General features: G+C 39.7%; 1 protein-coding gene across 3 annotated transcripts in view; it reads left to right on the forward strand.

Moving 5' to 3' along the window:
* The window catches only part of TRAF3IP1 (TRAF3 interacting protein 1), a 49,148-nt gene that overhangs the window by 21,824 nt on the left and 6,226 nt on the right, over positions 1 to 21,098 (forward strand). For all 3 annotated transcript variants that reach the window (XR_010987337.1, XM_068138139.1, XM_068138140.1), the window contains 7 exons: positions 2,369 to 2,467; positions 5,311 to 5,401; positions 6,185 to 6,268; positions 7,016 to 7,136; positions 7,283 to 7,319; positions 9,014 to 9,090; positions 19,371 to 19,594. Coding sequence is in view for 2 of the 3 variants with exons in the window: in XM_068138139.1 (XP_067994240.1) it covers positions 2,369 to 2,467; positions 5,311 to 5,401; positions 6,185 to 6,268; positions 7,016 to 7,136; positions 7,283 to 7,319; positions 9,014 to 9,090; positions 19,371 to 19,594 (733 nt within the window). In the remaining variant the exon portion in view is untranslated. The remainder of the gene's footprint in view (positions 1 to 2,368; positions 2,468 to 5,310; positions 5,402 to 6,184; positions 6,269 to 7,015; positions 7,137 to 7,282; positions 7,320 to 9,013; positions 9,091 to 19,370; positions 19,595 to 21,098) is intronic.

A 21,098-nucleotide genomic window follows, 5' to 3' on the forward strand; every position in this document is an offset into this window, starting at 1 on the left:
ATCACAGAATCAACCAGGTTGGAAGAGACCTCCAAGATCAGTCAATAGCCACATTTTCAAAAGGACATGGGGAAAAAGAAATAAATAATAAAAAAAGATGTTTAGGCACTTTGGATATGAATGTCTGCTGACTCAGGAGCTTAATTAAAGTTGGTGCTCGAAAATTGAAATTTTTACATCACATCTCATGAACTCAAGTGCTGTGATGTGTTAATAATTTTGCAGCTGAAAAACATTGTCTGGATTCCATTAAGTGTAGTCTTATTTTACTGCATTGTGATCCTTAGCTGATCCTATAACTTCTTTTATTTCCCAAGATTTGAATATTTGTTTTATTGCATGAACTGGCACTATAGTGACCAGACACACCCCATTTTTATAGGATAGTCCCTTCTTTAAAATCTGGATCTAGCCTTTCTGATACATGAAATACAGTTAATGAGTCATCCTGTGTTTTGACTTTAAGGTAAATTAAAAAAATATTTCCCTTTTCATGATGCAACAAGCTAGTGCACTCAACTTTTGGTTTACCTAAGCACTAAATACTTTGAGGCATTAGCCCAGTTTCTATTCTAAGGCAGCAGAGCTGCAGTAGGTGATTAGGGCTCATAGGTGCTCACCATAGTAATCCAGAAGGTAGAAAAAACCTGGTGCTATGCTGATGCCTGTTGCATTGTGGTCTTCGTAGTTACTGGTGGTGATAATGATCAGAGCTTTCAATACTTTCTAATAGTGACTGGACATAAATCATAGAATGATGGAATGGTTTGGGTTGGAAGGGACCTTTAAAGGTCACCTAGTCCAACCCTATGCAGTGAGCAGAGACATCTTCAATTAGATCAGGTTGCCCAGAGCCTCATCCAACCTAACCTTGAAGCCTCCTTCTACAGCCTCACTGGGCAACCTGTGCCACAGTGTAAAAAATATCTTTCTTAGATGTAGCCTGTATCTCCCCTTTTTCAGTTTAATACCATCACCCCTTGTCCTGTCTCTACAGACCCTGCTAAAAAGAATGGCACCATCTTTTTGTAAGGCCCCCTTTATGTACTGAAGCCTTAATCAGCACAGGCAGATGAAAGTACTGGTTGACCTGTGTTTTAATCTCCTCCTAAACAACTAGAGCTGAGCATTTCTGCTGCAATGGACTGTACAGTTTTGTGGATGCTTCCTATAGTGCAGTAATTTCATCATGGGCTATGGAAGTGTTGGATCTTTCAACCCAAGCATTAGGCAGAGCTCTAGCTAGTGAATCTTTTCCTGAGCTAGAATTGTTTGCTTATTTGTTCTGGTTGTGGAAATGTTACACCTGAGGTGCCCTGGCTGCAGGTTGGGCCCCTGTGAATCTGTTCTTTACTTGTGCATTAGTTACCTCTTTGCAGATAAGGAGATTGGGAAGTAGTGGGTTCAGCAGTTTGGGTACCTCTGTTTTAAACATATATCCTCTTTCTGTATATGAATCTTGCCTATTTATGTACTTATTCTGCTTCTTCTGTATTTTGAGGAGTATAAGAACTGAAGATACTACTCCAAGTGAAGGGATGCACGTGTGTGTGTGTGTATATATACATAATGCTAAGACTAAAGCTAAATATTCTGTCTATTCCATATATATCTTGACAAACTGAGTGTATGGTTTAACTTGTTCAGTGCACAGGTACATTCTCAGGAATGATGTACAAATGGTGATGAATCATTTTTCCGTTGCATCCCTCTGTCCTGAATGTCTCTACTCCCTAGTCAGATATTTGGAAGTCAGATGTATATGTGAATATTTTGGTTTTCTTCCACTGTGCGTCACTTTGCTTTTGCCAATATCATTCTATTGTAACTGGGGGGGATTAATTTAAGTTAATTGGTAGGTAGAACATTTGTGGACTAGGTTCTTCTGTGGCATTACCAGCAAGTTGTGGAGTTCAGCTATCAGAAATCAGCATTTCTTGCTTAAATTTCTTAATGGCATTAGTATGAAATCTGTTTAAAGCCTTTTAAACCAACCTTAGTGCATTATGCATTCTAAGTAGTATATCGACAATATTGTGTATTTTACCTATTGCTTAGACTTTATTAGGTAAATATTGTATTGTTTCACTAGCTGTCAGGCTAATGAATAATGTCTGTAAATCGTTTCTGGATTGAAGAATTTGCCTTTGGTTTGCAGTAACGTAAGAAGTTCAATCAGCGGTCATGTAAAAAGTCTTTGTGAACTTTGAATTCTATTTATTTACAGTCAAGATGGTTTATTAAACTAGGATAGCCCATAAAGAAATAGTAAGTGTAACAGGTATTTAATGTGGCTTTTCTTTTTTTTATTATTTTAAATTTTTACTCTATCTTTGGTTTCATTTGGCTATAAACTGTTTTGTTACAGGAACTGTGGAAATGAAGAACGTGGTGGATAAAATTTCAGAGGACAGTGCTGCTAAACCACAAGAGAAAGCTGAACCAGGGCTTGCCATAAAACAGAAAGGTAGGGAGAATAAAAACTTGACTGCCTTGAAATGTCTGTCCTGAGTGCTTTGGGGTTGAACTTGGGTCTGTGCAGCTAGCTGATTTAAGGAGGAGGATTTACACCTGATCTAACTGCTGCCCTGAGTTTTAATCATATCTTGTGGTTAAGGTCCTGATTGAAATATGTGTGCTGCCTGATAAAACAGTTACCTGCATTTGCTCTTTCCTTATTCTTAAGCAAGTTTTCAAAGAGACCAGTGCTTATGGTGTCCTAAGGAAAATGCAGGGCTGCTGCACCTGAATCCCTTGGTGACTTGTTCTGTGTAAGAACTGAATCACTGCACCTTGACATTTTATACAAATATTTGGGAGTCTCACTTAATGCTTGCATTTTTTAAGGATTTTAGAGGAAAATTCCATCTCTGCATTAAAAAAAACAAAGAATAGTTGTATATAGCTCCCAAGACATGCGTTGTTAATGAGGTACTTGTATCCAGCTACAGTGTACACGGAGCCATAGAAGCAAAATGTAGGAGGAAGAACTGAGAGTCAAGTAAAAGCTGTCTTTGTTTTCTCCAGATATCCAGATGCTTGACCTAGTTGGGAGGGTTGATACCCTGTATGTGGGAGGTCAAAGGCTGTTTCTCAGTCCACCTGTGGCCTTCAGGGCCTCGTAGCTGTGTCAGTCTGATGAAATGTAGACAGCTGGCCAAGGCATTTGTGTGACCTTACACAACTGGGAAAACTTCCATGCTGATTCCTTTTAATCTTCTGGAGCTGTCTTCTCTATTGGAATGTATCTGTTATGGAATATAATTTTATAGTTCTCTATTAATAATTTGGATGCATGTAACAGCAGTACCCCCAGGTTCATTATGGATTTGGACTGGATTCTCAGTTCGTATAAGAACCAGATATTGTATTGACAGTTCTTATTTTGAGCTTTATTTAATAAGATGGTGTAATGTAGCAGTGCATTAGTGAGCCTTATTTTTCTGTTAAGTTCTTACAGAGATGAAAATATCATTCACACATATAATGACTTTCACAGTTGGAATGTGAAATCCATTATGACAGTAACAACAGCCATTAGAGATAGCTAAGCTGGATGCTCTTTGGAGTCATCAGAAGACAGTTGTCCTCTGTCTCTTCTTGGTGTCTTCTTGTGTCTTTAACTGCCAATGAGTTTCCAGAGGAAGAATCATTTATAGGATATTGTAAACATTGTTTACTGGCTGAAATAAACTCTTTTTCCTGGATCTTTTGGAGTATTATTCCTGCATTCTGCTTCAGTCTTAGTCTGTTTCTGACCATCAAAGCTCTGAACCTTTCCATTGAGCTTTGTGTTCTTTTTTTCTTCATAAATGAGGATTTGTCAGCATATCAGTTACTCTCCTGTCTTGCTCTCCATTAGGAATCCTCAGTGGCTAGTTCATGGTAGCCTCATAAGTAAGAAGTATATGTATAAAGATTTTTGGCAAAAGGGTGTTTTGGCCTGCCTCAGCTATTTGCTTATACACTACTGAAGTTACTTAGGTTCCACTTCCTTTAGACTTGTGCACATAAATGCACCCACTGTGGCAAGAAGGATGGAACAGTTTGGTTTCGCAGTCACGCTATAAAGGTCTAGGTCTCCATGAAACTTTTTTAGAAGCTGATAATTATGTAAGATTTTCTGAACCTTGTCAAATTCTAAAGTAAGGGGTTTTTTTGAGAAGTTTCACTAGTGCAATTGTACCTTCTCACAGTTTCAGTGTTTACATTGAAGTACATGTCAATAGGAGGAGTAAAGTTGGGCTTTTAAAGTTTGTCTCGGACCTTAAGGTGTTGTTACTCATTCAGCTGAGCCATCACACCCACCTATCATATATCCTCAGAGAAGAGCTATTATATGCCAAATATAAAATATACCATCTAACTCCAGTGGAATTAAATGGAAACTGGCTGTTGAAACTGCATGAAAATCACAGTGTGGAAGGGAAATTTTGCAATACCTGTTGCATCTGTTCATCAGAGATGCTAAATTAGGTGCCAAGACAGGCAGATGAAACTTGTGGTACATCCAGCAACACAGAACAACTGTCTGACTTGAGCCTGACTTGTGGGCACTTGTCAGCCTCATGAAGTTCAGCAAGGCCAAGTGCAAGGTCCTGCACCTGGGTCGGAGAAACCCCTGATACAGGTTGGGGGATGAAGAGATTGAGAGCAGCCCTGTGGAGAAGAAAATTGTCAGCCCTATGGAGAGAATAATTATAATGGGATTACAGAAGACAACCTCATCCTAACATCCTTGATGTAAGTCAAGATGGACATCATCCAGTCCAACCCCCCTCTCAAATCTGGGTCAGAATACTGGTAAGAATACCAGTAGAGGAAAAGAAGGAGGTAAAGAAAAGAAAGGCTTAAAAAACCCACCCTAGTATAGAGAACACAGGGCTGGTCTAATACTGTTTTTCCTCTTGTGATTTTGTATAATAAGTAAATTGAAATATTGCAAATGTTACCATGCAGCTATGAAGGAATTGAGTGAGATGATGTCATTTTCACAGATGAATTTCACTATATTGAGAAACAAATAAAAACTAAAGGCATTTAACACATGTGGGTTTTTTTCTGTTTCCCGTTTCAGTTGTGAATGCTCCAAGATGTTTAAAACCCAGAAGTTCACAACATATTTTAACTTTTACAGAAGTCTGTAGAATTTTCTTCTGATTTTGTTACATGATGTATTTCATGAACACTCATTCAAGTATAGTACTGATAATACTGTGTGATTCTGTGGTAAGATTCTAAACACTGTTCTGAGAAAAGTTCAAGTCACCTTACCAGCTAAGCCAAAATTGTGTTTGTTTTGTTTAATAGAAGGAGAAGTTGAGAACACAGCTACTGAAAAACCTGCAGTATCTGAAAATGGTGACATACCCAATGATCTTCCACCTCAGCCCATCCAAAGGTTGGTTCCTAATCTGTTATTTTGTCTGAATCAAATTTTATCTTGTTTGAATCAAATATCTCTTATTCTTTTTGAATCAAATTATGCTGTATCTTGGATAATAACAAGTCAGCCCATTTTAAAAGAGCAAGGAAATTTGGAGCAGTACATTTCTGCTAGTGCAACCAAATAAATATTATCCCACGTATGGTTTCCTTTTCTTCACTTTCATTTCCTTCTATAAAGGGAACTTGAACGTTGTGAAGTGTTTCAGACTTATTTTCTTAATTCATAAAGTGCTTCAATGTAATGTTATTAAAGTAGGAGGGGTGTGTGGAGAGTCTAATGAGAACATTGCATCACATAGGTTTATTTCATAAGTACAGTGTTATGGCTAAGACAAACTTGCCTTTGTAATCTCAGTTTACTTTCACTTTGTCTAGCAAAGACTTGTGTAATTGTATTACTTGTGAACGTGTTTTTTTCCATTTACATTGCAGTGTGTGATGCTAAATTTTTTGTTAATGGTAAATACCTATGCTGCACACAGGTTCTTTAGTGAGACAAATCAAGAGGTGATTTTACATGGAATCACAGGTTGGGCTTTTTTGTTTAAGACATGTCTTAGATTTTCCTAGATTCTGAGTAGGACAGCAAGTATTGCCATACTAGGTGGTATATTAGGGATGTTTTCAGTGCTGTCATGCAGCAGCTTACTTACTTGGTTCACTGTGTTCCTTTGGAGGGCATGTGAGGCTTCCTTCTTCAGTAAAAATGAAAAAGCCTCTTTCTTTCTCATCGCAGACGTACTCCCCGTCCTAGCAGTGCAAGACCAGCACCACCTCGAGTAAAACGTCAGGAAAGCACGGAGGTCTTACTTCCAGAAAGGTAAGCAATGTGGGAGGTGCAGAGCAGACTCTTCTAGCTCTTGTACCACACTAGTCTGAGACCATTGGTGCCTCACCTGCTGCTGGATAGCTTTAGGGTGATCACCTCACTGCTCGTTGTTGGAAAATTCAAGCCTGATTTGTTTTATTGTTTCTGCAAATGCAGCACTTCATCTCAAAGTTATGGTTGGCAGTCACATCTGGAAGGTCAAAAAGAAAATCATTTAGTTTTTTTGTCTTTGGAAACTCTGAAGCAGATAGCTCTAGAGCATTAATTTCAAGTGCTACTATAAAAGATCTTTAGACCACAGTGTTCAAAAAGGCTGAAACAGCTGTTCCAATCTATGAACAAAATGGCTGGCTTATCGCTGATAAGTGGCCAGTCACTGAAGTCATGTGTTTAGAAGACAAAGGTAAGTCCTTTGGAGAGTTTTGGTTGATAGGTTTGGGGATTTTTTGTTTGTTTTATTTTATTTGGGTTTGTTGTTGCTGTTTTGATCACTTACCAAAGGTCTAGAAAGGGTCTAGCAGTAATCACAGATTAAACCCAAAAGATCAAACCCTTGATTTCAGTGCCTTCCACTGGAGAACTCTTGCTTTTCCAGCCTTTGAATTTGATGTGCTTTTAGTTAGTGCTGCTTTCTTTAAGGGGAGAAAGGCAGGGTACTGATGTCTCTTCTGTTCTGGATAGATCTTAACAGTTTTGAACAGATCCTAATAGCTTTTCATTTTTCATTGTCTCTTACAGGAGTGGTAGTGGTAAAACAGTCTCAAATGTGATTGTAGACCAGCAGATTTCTGATGATGATGATGACCAGTTTGTGGTGGAGGCAGCATTGCCACTGTCAGAAATACCAAATATGGACATGGTCTGTTCATGTTGCAAATTATAGAACCTTTTCCCATCCTTTGTTTGTTGCTTACTTGTTTGTAGCTTCTAGGTGATTTTTTTGATAGTTGTCTATTATAACAATGTCGACTTTATGAAACTAAAGCTTTCTTCCTGCCTGTGTAGGAGCCAGAAGTGGAGCTGACTGAAGACCAGAAGCATGGTATGTTGGCCGTTATGTATATTTTTATATATATGCACAGAATAAAACTGTGGGTTTAAACCAAATGCTGAACACTTAAAATGCTGAATAAAGCAGCAGAATACCTCCCAAGGGTGTGAACTTGCAACTCTTGCAAGAAAACCAAAAGTTATTTCTCAAATGTAGTCTTGTTTACTTGTGCAGCTGAATTTATAACTGATGTTAAGTACAGATTTTCTTTAGGTCTTTAATGTCAGCAAGCTTTAAAATTCTGCCTAAAACTCATAAATTAACGTTTCTTACAGTGTCAGGTACAGCTTGTCAGCTGTGAGATATGAGATGGGATTGGCTCTTCAAGGCAAGACATAGAAAAGCTTTTAGAAAAATGGATGGACTGTTTTTTAACTATGTTTATGCTTACTTGTGACCTCGCATCTCTGATTCAGGGGCTGCCATTATGGTTACTCTGGATGTGATTTAGGCAGATGTACTTATATCCATGCACCGTGCTTGGTGCCATGGCTTAGTTGATTAGGTGGGTTGGATTGGTTGATGAGTTGGATGCGATGATCTTGAAGGTCTCTTCCAACCTGGTTTATTCTATGTATTCTAGATCCTCACAAAGGAATATCTAGTTATATACCTACCATACAGTTCTTGCATTCTTCCAAAAGAGGGGTGCAAAGAAAAAGCTTTTGTGTTAATACAGCTCAAGGACTTGCTTTTGTACTGAGTTGCTCAGTAAATGATACTGATTATACATTCTGATTTAGAGGAGAAAGTAGATCAAATAATAAATACCTTGTATGTCAGTTGTAGGGGAAGATTTGCCTTTGCTCGAATTAGAGAAAGCTATGTTTAGTCTTTGACTTAGAAAAGAATGTAAACATCTTGTAACTGAAAAGAAAGAGTAGGCAGAATTTGGTTGGATGTGTTGAAGAGCTTGTTTTGCTAATTTTGACCTATTGTATGCTTTGCTTACACATGCCAGTAGAAAATAGCCAATTAAGATACGACACCCTTGCTTTCAAAAAGAGTATATACCTTGCTGTATAACATCATAAAGGTCTTTGCTTGGAAACATCTTGGCTTGGAAGCCGTGCTCGTAGTGACCCTGTGGTGATCGAACAACAACCCTGTGCTACTACAGTCAGTAATTAAAATGTGGGGATATTTTAGAATATAAATACTACAACAGTAACTTTTTCTCCCAAGGGAAGTGGTGGATTGTCCTACATTGGTCAGTTTTAAGACTCAGCTTGACGTGGTACTAGGCCATCTCATATAATCTACACTGTCACCTAGAAAGGTTGGATCAGATGATTCTTAGGGTCCTTTCCAACCTGGCGTTCTATGGTACTGAATGAATAGAATTAACCAGGTTGAAAAAGACCTTTGAGATCATGAAGTCCAATCTATCACCCAACACCATCTTATCAGCTAAACCATGGCACCAATACCTGATCCAGTCTCCTCTTAAATACCTCCGGTGATGGTGACACCACCACCTCCCTGGGTAGCCCATTCCAATGGCAAATCACTCTTTCTGTGAAGAACTTCTTCCTAGCATCCAGCCTAAACTTCTTCCATCATGTTCTCTAAAAATTGTTTACATTAAAAAAAGTTAAGCAGTTGGTTTTGATTTTATTGTCTGCATGTCTAAAACAATGTTGTAGTGCCAGCCACTACTGAGAAATACACTCATTTTTCAACAGGTGGGCTTGTAAAAAGAATCCTAGAAACAAAGAAAGATTATGAGGCATCACAGAAATCATCAAAGACGACAGACAGGGTAAGATGGTAATGACCTTCAAAGAACCATGAATATTAAATGCTATCATCATGACCTTTTCTTCTGCCTTAAGTGGTTTTTTCATTTATGAATCAGTCTTTCCTCCTTGAATTGCTTTTTTTTCCTCCATTAGTCTGTCAGATACTGTTCCCTTCTTTGTGTAGTGCACTCTTTCTCACCTTTAATTTTTGTTATTTAGGATTTTTTTTTCAGTATTTCAGTACAATTTTTTAGGGAGCCTTCTTAATCCTGATTTTTTGTTTTTGAGGAAAAAAGTCTGCTGACTTCAGCCTTGCCCTAAATGTAGCAGGGCACACTGTACCTTTGTACAGCTATACCATTATAGTTTAAATATTCCTTGTCCTCTGGGCATTTGAAGGACAGTATTCTACTGTCCAGCAGTCATCACTGTCTTAACATCAATGGGATCTCTGGTGCAGTTCACAAGAGAAAGTATCTTCAGTTCATCGAACATTTCCTTACTAACATCCTAGCATAGCCTAGTGTTACAGTCTGGATCTATGAAGTGATTTGATTTGTAAAGCAGGTTTTGGTTTTGCTGTGGGTTTGTTTGGTTGGTCTTAGGAATTCTTTTGTTTGCTTTATTTGGTGGTTTTGTTTGTTTGTTCTCGTTGTTTTGCTCACTTGTAAAAAAATCTAGAAAGGGTCTAGCAGCAATCACAAACCAAAACCAAAAGGTTTCAGTGCCTTCCTGTTACAGCTGGAGAGCTCTTGCTTTTTCAGCCTTACAAAGCTCATGTTTACAAGAAGTTATGAAAGGCAGAGAGTTTAGATGAACTTTTCTGATCCAGTGGCCCTTTGGAAATTTCTAAATGACTAAGCTAGTTTGAGGTGCTGGCGAGGAGGCACTGAGGAATGCATTGCAGAGTGCTGGTATAAAAATGCAGACAGGCATGTAATGTTTTGGTAAGGCAAATGCTTATCATGAACTCTTAATGTTTATTATCAGCACTGCTTACACAGATCAGTGCTTCAAAAGGTGCAACAAAAGACAGGCGAGGACTAAATGAATGTTTTAGAGACTGAAAATGAATCGTCCTTAAAGGAGGAAAGCTCCTTCAGTTTCCTGCTCATTTCCCATAATGACTAGTTAAAGCTTTATCCAATTTGCTGAGTTACATACCATTTATTGAACGTGCAGCTTGTGTGTGTGGCATCATTGAAACACTGTTGGTTATGTCCAGTGAATGTGTCGGCTGTGAAAATCTTCCTGCTTGAATAATGTAGAACTGTTTGGAGAAAAGAAGGAGTAAAAATTGATGCTGCTCTGTTTATTCAGTAACTAGCTCTAAAGATCACTCCTGGGGGGCATGTTGAGCTGGCACTTGTGAGAACAAGCAGCAGCGCTGTTCCCGGTTCTATTGCTAGATGGTGCTGTGGCATCGTCAGTCTTGAAACTAAGTTTTAGTAGTAATTCCTTGAATAAAGTCTGCCACCAGTGCATAATTGTGCTGCAGGCTCTACTCTTAGGTCTCGTGTCCTGTCAGTTTCAGGGCTGAACATAGGAAAAGACAACGGGAAAGGGTTTGCAAAACTGCATAGATTTCATAGATTTGACGCTCAGGTGTTAAATTTTCTGGGTGTTGGTTGGTTTGGGCTTTTTTGTTTGTTTTGTTGGGGGGTGGGGGGTGGTGGTGTTGTGTGTGTGGTTTGGGTTTGGTTGGGGCTTTTTTGTGTTTTGGTTTTTTTAAACACCACCAATGTAATAAATTTGCTTTTAATCCCTCTAGAATTTTTTTAAATGCATGTGAACAGTTGTGGCCTTCTGCAATAACATTTAGTCCCATTGTCCATTTCCAGTCTCTAAAGCATTCATTCAGTCCTTGTTTGTCTTTTGTTGCACCTTTTGAATCACTGATCTATGTTAGCAGTGCTGATAATAGGCAACTAGTTCTGGAAAAAAAACGTGCTGACTTTCTAGTCCACCACGTGAAAACTTGCATACAATGCTAAGCTCCTGGAATATCATCTGATCTCATATCCAAGCAGCTGGCTGCTACTGCAGTAGGTTTCTTTGCTGCTACTGCTTTTTAAATTATGTTGTTGAAGTGGTGATCCAGAGAGGAGAAGCATGGTGGAAAAGGTGATTAAAAATGCTTGGAGTTAGTAATGAGGACTTGATAGATGTAGTTCAGAAAACATGAGCTGGAGACTTTACTGAATCCTGGGAATCTATTTTAGAGGATAGAGACACTGTGATGCACAAGACAGTAAAAGTGAAAGATACATTTTCGACGTTGCATTGCCTCTGGGAGTATTTCAGCGAGCAGATAGGCAGAGGACAGCAGGTCAGTGTCTGGCATGCTCAGGTCAAGCCCTAGCATCATGAGCACATCTCATCTCTGAGGGATGTTCCTAATGTCATGAGGAAGGTAGTGGCAAGATGTATTCTTGTGAGACTGCAGACCAGCAGTTTTGGAAGGAATAGTTACTGGTCTGTGGAATCTCTTTGGAAAGAGGCAGCAAAAGTAATTAAGGAGAAGGAAGAGTTTCAAGTGGTTTATTTCTGCCAAGTGGTCTAGGCAGGCAAGTGGAACTGTGTCCTGTTGTGTTGATGGGACTGTGAGAATGGGTCAATGAACCCTGGCCAGCATGCTGTGTTCAAATGGTCGTCGGTTTTGTGCCAGGTCTAGCTCCACAGTCTGCTGGGAAGCAGTATCAGTCTGGGATTTCACCATTTTCCCCCAGACTGTCAACTCTTCATTTAATTTGTTTTCCATCAAACTCTCCAGAAGAAATATCTTCTACATCAGCAACTGTATTCCAAAACCCATTATGCATTGGAGAGTAAAATGTAATTGTACTTCTGTATTGTGGAGTAAGGTAACCGAAAGTCCAGTGACAATTTGAGGGAATGCTTGCTGTGGGAAATTACATCTAATGTAATTAAGATTATCCTTGTGTCTGTCAGTAAGAGCATTCATCTGCCCTTGTTTTGTGGAACTATTTGATGCATACCAAAAAAAGAAATATTTTCCCAGTTCTATTCATTAGTCCTTAAAGCCTTGTTCTTCTGCCAGTTGGGAAAACGAAGGGAGGAAAATATATGTTTGTAGTCTGAATGCTGGAACTTTTGGCTAATACTTTATTAAGTCCAATATTCATTAAAAAAAAATAAAAATCAGTGGATCTACCTGATTTATGGTGGATTAATCAACTAGAAGTGAGATGAAATTGGTGAATTAATACTTAATCCAAATGTAACAGTGGTGAACTCTTGGGGCTGTTTCACACCTTCGCTTCTAACTGCTGATCGCCGAGGAGTTTTTATTTGTATTTAAAGCACTGCTCTGAAGCATTTTAAGTGCTGCATTTTCCAAACATGCATTTGCTTTTTAAGGAGTTTGAATAATAGAAGAGAAGACTGAGACTTTCATCATCTAGGTTTTGCATGTGCAGAAACTTAAAATAATATACACAATTTTCAGGTCAAACAAAGAGGTCATTCTGGAAATACACAAGACCCTTGCTGCCTTGATTAGCTGTGTTCAGCCTAACAAATTCCTAAAAAGACTTCCTAAATGTATTTGTTTAGAATCTAACCCTCTAATGTTAAACAGAGAAAGAGACAGATGTTACATTTTGTATTCCACTTCATTTATTTGATGTGTGGAAAATGTAGGCAGGTTATTAGTTTTAGGCAAGTGGGATCACAGAATTCCCATCTTTGCCCTAGCAAATACAGTTCATGAGCTTCGGAGAAGAAGCAGCTTTGAGGTTTCTGCGAGGAACAAATGATATTAAATGACTTAGCACCTGGATAATATTAACTTTAATTACAAATGTGATAAATTAAGTATGTACTTGTAAGCTTAGAACAAATACAATCATTGCTGATTCTGTTTGTTTAAAGTTCCTCAGATCATTGATTTTTTCATTAATCCATCAGCCGCACGACGTTGGGTATCCCCTCCAGTCAATGCAATTAGTAACGTGTCATGTTAGCCAGATGTATCCATGTGTCCCACCATTTAAGTGTTTTGAAGAGGCTCACCATTCAAGCTCACAGCTTCTCAGCATCCTGCCAGCTTAGTGTGTCATAAGAAATGCTGATGGTAAAATTTAATCGGAGTTACCTGTAGAAGGGTTTTCATCTTTGTGTGACAGCTCTGTTCATGATGATGTGACATTAATGCAGCAACCTGAATAAAGCTGCAGTGAGACATTTTTGGTGCAAGCATACAGTTTCTCAGGAATCAGAGCTGTACTTCAGTCTGGTTATGGACACCCACCATAGGAGCTTAAATTAATGGAGTACATACTTGATTGTTCTTGTTACCAACTCTCAGAAAAAAAAAAACAACCTGTGGCCCCCAAGTAATTTTGTTACAAGCTGTGAACACAGGAACAGGATTTTTGTTGCTCTCATGATATCCCTACTATTGTGGCTCCTTTGCTGTGGTCTTTGCACACAAAAACACACAATGTTCTCTCCTGTGGGTACAGTATAAATACAACGTGAGGCAGCAGATGGATGTGTTAAATAGAGAGGATATATAAAAATGCAGTGAGACAGCTGTGATTTCCATCCTTAGCAAGGATGCAGTGCATCGTCTGGGTGTTGGGGGACACAGTGCAGGTGACTTTCACATATTTCAAGAAGCTTATCAATGGATTTGGCTGGGGCATAGAGTGGTGTGAAAGCAGTTGTTTAACACAAGGAACAGGTTTATTGCAAATTCTTTTTGAAGAGAAAAGAGGCTGCTTTGTCAAGAGAAGGAGGTTGTGGACCCAGAGTTCCAGCAGCATGAGACTAAAAGAAAAGCTGGGCAGGACTGGCACCAAATATACCATTATGGCTGAATTAATACCACTTTCTGTCATTAAACACTGCTAGAGTTGTCTCTTGGCATGCATGTGGTTAGACATAGGATTCTTCTTAGTGTGCTGAATACTGCACCAATTATGTGAGGTTTTGTGAAATGACTTCTCCCAGACCAAACGTGAAATAAAGCAGACTGACTCTGGGGGCTGAGCTAGGGTGTTTATGTCTGTAAAGTCCAGCTCTTTTTAGAGGTCACAAATGTGAACTGGGGTAAAATCACCACCACTACCCCCAAAGAAAAAAAAAAAAGAGAGAAAGAAAACAAGCCATATTTAAAGAGCTATCCTTATATTTTATTTTGGTGCTTTCCTACACAGAAGTAGGTCAGACTGACTCTTAGTTCTAATGGTAAAGAACATTGTGTCTCCTCTGATTCCTTGGCCTGTTACTGAACTCAATACCTGGCATAAGCAGAAAAAGCATCCTGTTCATTTGAAATGATTTAACATTTACTGTTTTCCCTGTGTTTCTGTGAAAGAGTTTCTTATGGTGATCCCAAGTGGATAGTTACTTAGAATGCAGACTCTGTAAAAACCAGGTAAAGAAAACACCCTTTATGATAAAAAAAAATAATAAATTTTGTACAATAAAAAACCCACTGTGTTGGTTTTGCATTGAGTGTATCAAAATTACTTGTCCAAAATGAAGTTTCCGTCCTATCCTATAGAAAGAGGTAGGGAGGAAATGGTGTAGCTCAATAAAACTATGAATACATGGGTGTGCTTTCATAATGGGACACCATGCAATAGTTAAAAGGCACTGCAGAAACTACTAAGTGCTGGACAAATGTTTGTTCTAATTTGATTCATCTTTGAAAACTGTTAATGAGAGAAATGGAAAGAAAGGAGAAGCTATATAAAAGTAAGCAAACCCTGTTGCTAGAAAGAAACTTTTCAAACGGTGGGAGAAAAAGTATCTTGCCGCCTCTTTAGCTTAATAGATGTCATGCTCTTCAAATGCTTAGCTATCAGAAATGGATGGCTTGTGAAGAATCCAGTTTTATGGAGCTGTGCACACTGCAAAATTTGCACTAATTGCTTTAGCCAGGGTAAATTAAACACAAGAAAATTCTGGTAGTTTCTGGAGACATGTTGACAATTTTTCCTTTACTGATGAAAAAGAAAATTCCTGCTTTCGAATTTCTCAGGTCCCTGTATCTGAGTCCATGCTGTGCTCTTGTTCATGTTGAGGTAATGGGAAAGGCAGACTTTTTCCCAGGAATCCAAAATAAACATTTATCTTGCTGCCTTATGAAAAACATGAAGGAAAGGAAGTGTGCTGGGCCTACAGAAGTGATACAGTCTTTTATATGGGCATAATTTATTGAATCTTGGGCTTTTGTGAAAGGAGAGTTCAGTGAGGTGTATGGCCTAATTAAATAGGCAGGAACAATTCTGATTCCGGCATTTTTCTTAAAATTGAATATATCCTGTTACATGTTTGTGCAAAACGAGCAAAGGTGGCATTCAGGACTCTTACCACCCACATTGCCTGTTGTAATAAACTGTCTGGCATAATTCTCAGTTAAAGGAGTGTCCCATGTAGATTTTTAACCCATAACTGCAACAATGAAACTGAGACAATATGGCTTTCCCCACCCCTCTTAATTACTTGTAGTCAGTAATAGCTGACAAAGATTGAATGCTTCATGATGATAATTCTCTGTCCTGAGCTCAGCTTAGTGTACACTGCAGAAAGCGTCACACGACACTTTGGTGCTACAAGTGTCGGTGAAATGCAAGAAAGAATTGATGGTTATTTTTAAGCTCATTTAATGAGGCACAACACTGTGCCAGCGGAGCTCTTGGCACCATTAGGTGCTGGGAGATTTTTTTCCTGGGAGCTTGGAATTAAAGTGCTTCTGCTTTAGAGATAGGCACTTTAAAACTTTGGTGTATTCTTAAACCACTTTGATACCACATAGTGTGTGTTTCAAAGACATGGGTTTTTTTTAACAAGCCTACTGATGTACCTGTTTAAGTCCAAATAGTATTTAATAGATTTCTAGTAGTAGTATAAGTACTTGAAATTACTTTGGGTGGGATAAGATTTTGTTCTTCTTATGTCTGTTTTGAGGCATCGAACTACACAGAGCATGCTGGAGCCACAAGGGCAATTACAATTATGTTAAAATATTTACTCATGTGCTTTGAGGACATTTTCCTGAATCACAGAAAATAATTCCACAGTGGTTTATTTCCACTGAAGCTTTTCAAGCAGCTGTGTATTTTAGTGTGGAACATTTCAAATTGTTAGCTGGATCTGTATTTGGAAGTATAAAATTCGAGTTTGCTTGTTTACTGAATTGTGGGGTTTTCACTTCTTAAATTTTTTGCTTTCTTACCATACTTGCTGGTGATGAGAAGTGTGGCTTCCTGGACTGTTGAGATATCAGGGAGCTCACACAAGTATTACAAGAATGTAAACCATGGAACTTGCCATTTGGAAAATGAAAATGAGGCATTCTTCAGGTTTTCACTCAGGGAAGTGGTGGAGTCACCATCTCTGAAGGTATTTAAAAGGCGTATGGATGTGCTGAGGGACACGGTTTAGTGGTGGACTTGGCAGTGTTGGGTTAACAGTTGGATTTGGTCTTTTCCAACCTGAACAATTCTATGCCTCTATGAACTATATCTTCAGATGGCTGGGTCCTCTCATTCTGAGATAGTTGCATGTGAAGGAAATTCCTTCTCTCTTGACTGTGGCTTATAATGTGTGAGGATGGTGGTGAGAGTTTGTGGCACTTAGGACGAAAGGAAAAACAAGGCAATGGGACTTCTTCCTAGGAAGCTGTTTGATCTGATACAACTCTACTCTGCAGCTGAACTAAATCTTTATAGGCAACTTCCCAATTACACATGGAAAATATGACATCATGGATTAAGCCTTCTCTATGGCTTCAATGGAGCACAAGGACAAGGGAAAAGGGGTTAGAATAGAGAGCAAAAAGTTTGGAAATGCTGTGAGAGTGCAGATCTATTCATACTTTTTTATTAGCTGCAGCAAGGCAGTGTGGTAAATAAATATTTCCAGTGTATGGAAATGCCATCAACCTGAGATGTGTGCTGGGCCCTAGTAAATGGCTGGTATGCAGGACCCTGTCCTCTCATCTCTGCCTTTGGGGCACCTGGGCAAAAGATGTCTTCTCTGGGGAGCTACAAGATCAACAGGGAGAGAAGCTGAACAACATGGATGGGAACAGTGTTGGCCATTGTGCTCAGAGGTTGGCCAAAGAAGTGACCCAGGGGAGATCATCTGCTCAACCCTAAGCATCTGTGCTTGAAACAGGGGTGCTCATCAGCAATCAGGGGATGAAATGGGTCATGAGGCAGTGCTTTCATCTTTGCACCATAAAGGACGGCAAGCGCATTGATGGGTCCAGAAAGTGTCTAAATAATGTGTTGCATGTAATGCAGTATAATGAAACACCTGCTTCTGAGAGAGAGGTATGGCTAGAGTGAAAAGGAATTAAGATGAGTGTTATTTTTAACAGTTTAGCCAGCACTCATGAATTGACTTAGGAAGCAAAGGTTGTAAGTTCAGCAGCATTTGTCACTTCAGCCCCAGTTCCTAATTAAACAACTTCAACATTATAAAATCGCGGTAAACTCGGAAGTCCCACAGTGTGCCTGCGCTGCGTGTGTGGTATAACACGAGCGTCAGACGCAAGTAAATCTCAGCCTTCAAATCTTTAGAAGTATTTTTCTAAAATATATATATCTGAGTTCATCAGTAAGCCAAGGGCTGCTGAAATGTGTTTGGCAGTAGTCCCTACAGCCTGCAAATGCAGCTGAACAAACAGCCCACAGCTCGCACAGGAAGACACGCCAATTGGGTAGGAGGGCAGGAGGGGACAGTGTGGTAGATGTGGTGTCCCAGCACGAGAGAGAAGCACACTGCCACCCCTGTGTTTATATACCCACTAGGAACTGTGCTTAGGAACTGGTTGATCCTGTGGTTGGGGTGGTAGAGAAAGACCTCTCTAGTTTTCCAGCATATATTAAATGACCAAATTTACTTTAAATAAACTTTACTTAAAACTTTGTGTATCTTAAAAAAAAACCACAGTTTGGGAGTTCAACCTGTAGGGCTCTTGGAAAGAAAGAAAAGCTGGATTGTTTTTCCTTGTTGGGGGATAAAAAAAAAACCAGCAGGCTTTTCTTTGATGGTAGTTGTTTTCAGGGAAGGCTTTCCTGGAATAAGGTTGTTACAGTCTGTTAGTAATGTGGCGTCACTTTGCTCTTTTTATGGCATCCTTTTGCTCTTTGTGGCTTTGTCACTTTAGTGAACACTTTTTCTGCATTCAACTTGCAATAAGCTAGAAGAGGCTTCAGGAGACTGACCACAGAGACTCTGCTGCCTGCACATGAGGGAATTGTGCACAAGACCAAATAGTTTTTGAGTAGTAGAGTTTATTGAGGCCACATCTGCAGCCTGCATGATTTTACAACCACTGTTAACAGAAGTACAAGGTGTAGTATAACCACCGTCTGGTTTAGCTGTGCAATTATTAGGACCAGCAATAGGACCTGGAAATCTAGGCACAGACAGTAGAAGGAGAGAAGCATCTTGAAGGAACCAATTTAGAGAGCTAGAAGGAGACTGTGCCCTTCAATATATGCAGCAAAACCCTGTGGCCAGCAAGTCCAATGAGCATTTATGCCTATAACATGATGAGCGAGGGTGCTTCTGCTTCTCTAAATTGTTGCCTTTCAGATTTCTTCATCAACTTCCTCCAGGAGAACCGTTTTTGCAGTGTTGCTGTGCACTGTGACTTGTAGCACTACTGAGTAAATGCCAGTCTGCCAAATCCTGGTGCAGGGCTCTGAAATGACACAGTCACAGTCCAGCCTTGCCCAGGAGGAGGATGGGTGGATGGATGATTGTGTGGTTTTTCACAGTGAATGCATTGGCAGACAGTGGCAGCAGCAGATAGATAACAAAAGTGTCATTGGGTATACGAGTCTGTCAAGAGCTTCGGCTTGGTGATGCCACATTAAGCCACAGAAATTTCCCTTTCAAGATGCAGGAACAGGTTGAAGTAAACAATGACTGAGTGTGAAGGAGTTTCCCCCACCCTGCCCCTGCTTCTTTGAGAAAGATCAGGTTGAAAATGAGAATACCTGTGAGATCATTTCTGGGATCAAGTATTTTGTGCACATGTCATCCAAAAAGTGATTTAATATTGCTGATGCTATTGCACGGGTTTGTAGGAGTCCTGTGTAGCAGTGGTGACTTGGATACAAAATGCTTTCTGCTTATCTGTTTCTAGAAGGTTGCTTCATTTCTTCTCTTTCATTGCAGACTGCTGTAAACATTTCTCCAGATACTTCACAGTTAGCAGTCTCCAAAACACTCTTCATTCAGTACCTCATGTGCCACAACTGGTTTCCCTAATTTTGATGCTTTTCTTTTCATTCATTCTTTCTATTAGGAGAAGCCCTTTGTATCAGAAGCAGCCAGGAAGAAAGAGAGAGACTTAGTAGCCAAAGAAATTGAGAAGTTTCAGGTCTCTATCCAGACTCTGTGCCAGAGTGCCCTTACGCTTGGCAGGATCATGGACTACATTCAAGAAGACATGGATGCCATGAAGAACGAGTTGCAGATGTGGCGGCATGAGAACAGGCAGCATGCAGAAGCACTACAGAAAGAGCAAAGGTGAGTTTGGGCAGGGAAAGCTTGATTTATCTTTTGAGACACGTTTCTGGTTTTAGGAGAGGGGTGAGTTTTACTCATTATTCAAAGCCAATTTGTCCTCAGTCACTTTTGTGGTTTGGGGATTTTTTTTGCAGTCTGAATTGTTAAAGTCTTAAGGTCTCTTCAGCTCTATTTCACATGTTGTACATGACAGCAGAGGTGCAAATGTTTGTGTGATATGAGAGGACTCAATATGTCAGGAGCAAGGGGTGAAGAGCTTGGTAAACAAAGCAGATTTTGTATCACGACTAGGAGTGGATTCCTGAATCACACCTGCTCTCCATGCCATTGAAGTCAGCATGTTGTGCAGTGGGTTTAATAACATTTGTTGCCTGTGCAAGGTTTAAAAAAAACAGTTTAGGAAAACCAGGAGAGTGAAGGTGACATACATGATAAAAACAAAGAGGTCAAGCCTAGAAACAGTTTCTTTGGCTTTGTCTCACCAATGTGTCTTTTTGTTTCTTGGAAAGTGAGCATCCCTTTCAGTTGTGTCCTCTGATCAAAAACACAAGGTAGATAGTGATCTTGGGTTGATAATCAACCTAGATAAATGTGCTGCTCCCTGAATCCATGTGCTTCATTCATACAGAAGCAAGTATGAGTGGTATTCTTAGCTAAATCCTATCTTGGTAGGTAGAAATGTGTTAAATGTTGGAAATTTGCAGCTGCTGGCTTAGTCCAGTGGCTGGAGTGGGAATTAAGGCTTTGGTTCACATATAAAGTGTAATGATGTTAATTCCTTGCACTTACATAGCACCTTCTATCCCAAAACTTTGACAGGCCTTAACACTCTGTTTGGCCTTAGAATGCACCACTCCTGCAAAAAGAAAGGAACGGATACTTGGCTTTATTTCGTGGTTGGAGAAACTGAGGCATTGACTCACATCTTTGCACCACACCTAGTGACAGGAGGCAAGTCTCAGGCCTTTCTCCAGGCATGTGCTTACTCAGTGGATCCACCCTGACCTTGCCAAACGAGTCATTTGTTCTTCAGCTGGTTTCCTGGCACAGGAACTGTACATGCTTTGTTGGACTCCTATGGCCCCCTGGTTCCCAGGCAAAGGCTACTGAGGGCAAGACTGTGTCTTTGACGGTGGTGCAGGTGGAGAGGGGGAGTGGGAAGGAGGAACTGCCTGGCTGAATTTGTTTGCTGACTTTTGTCAAACTAAGCTTTCCAGTGCCCATCTGTTTCTTGTGAGTCTGCAAGCAGGCTCACATCCCCTCAGCAGCAGCACTCTTCCACAAGCTGACACTGCTGCAGCGTATCCCAGCACTTCACAAGGTTCCATATGAGATCCTAATCAGATCAGTGTAGTGCTAAGGCATGTCCAATCATTTAGGAAAGAATTAAAGTGTATTAGACATGAAGAAGACAATTCTTCCCATATGTACTGCAATTTGGGTGCATGTCTTGGTTTTCTTTGCTTCTGTGAAAGACAGTTGAAGGATCCCATTGGGGAAATAC

The sequence above is a fragment of the Melanerpes formicivorus genome, unplaced genomic scaffold (assembly GCF_026170545.1).
Source record: "Melanerpes formicivorus ecotype bairdi unplaced genomic scaffold, bMelFor1.0.p_v2 SCAF_5, whole genome shotgun sequence".
NCBI lineage: Eukaryota > Metazoa > Chordata > Aves > Piciformes > Picidae > Melanerpes > Melanerpes formicivorus.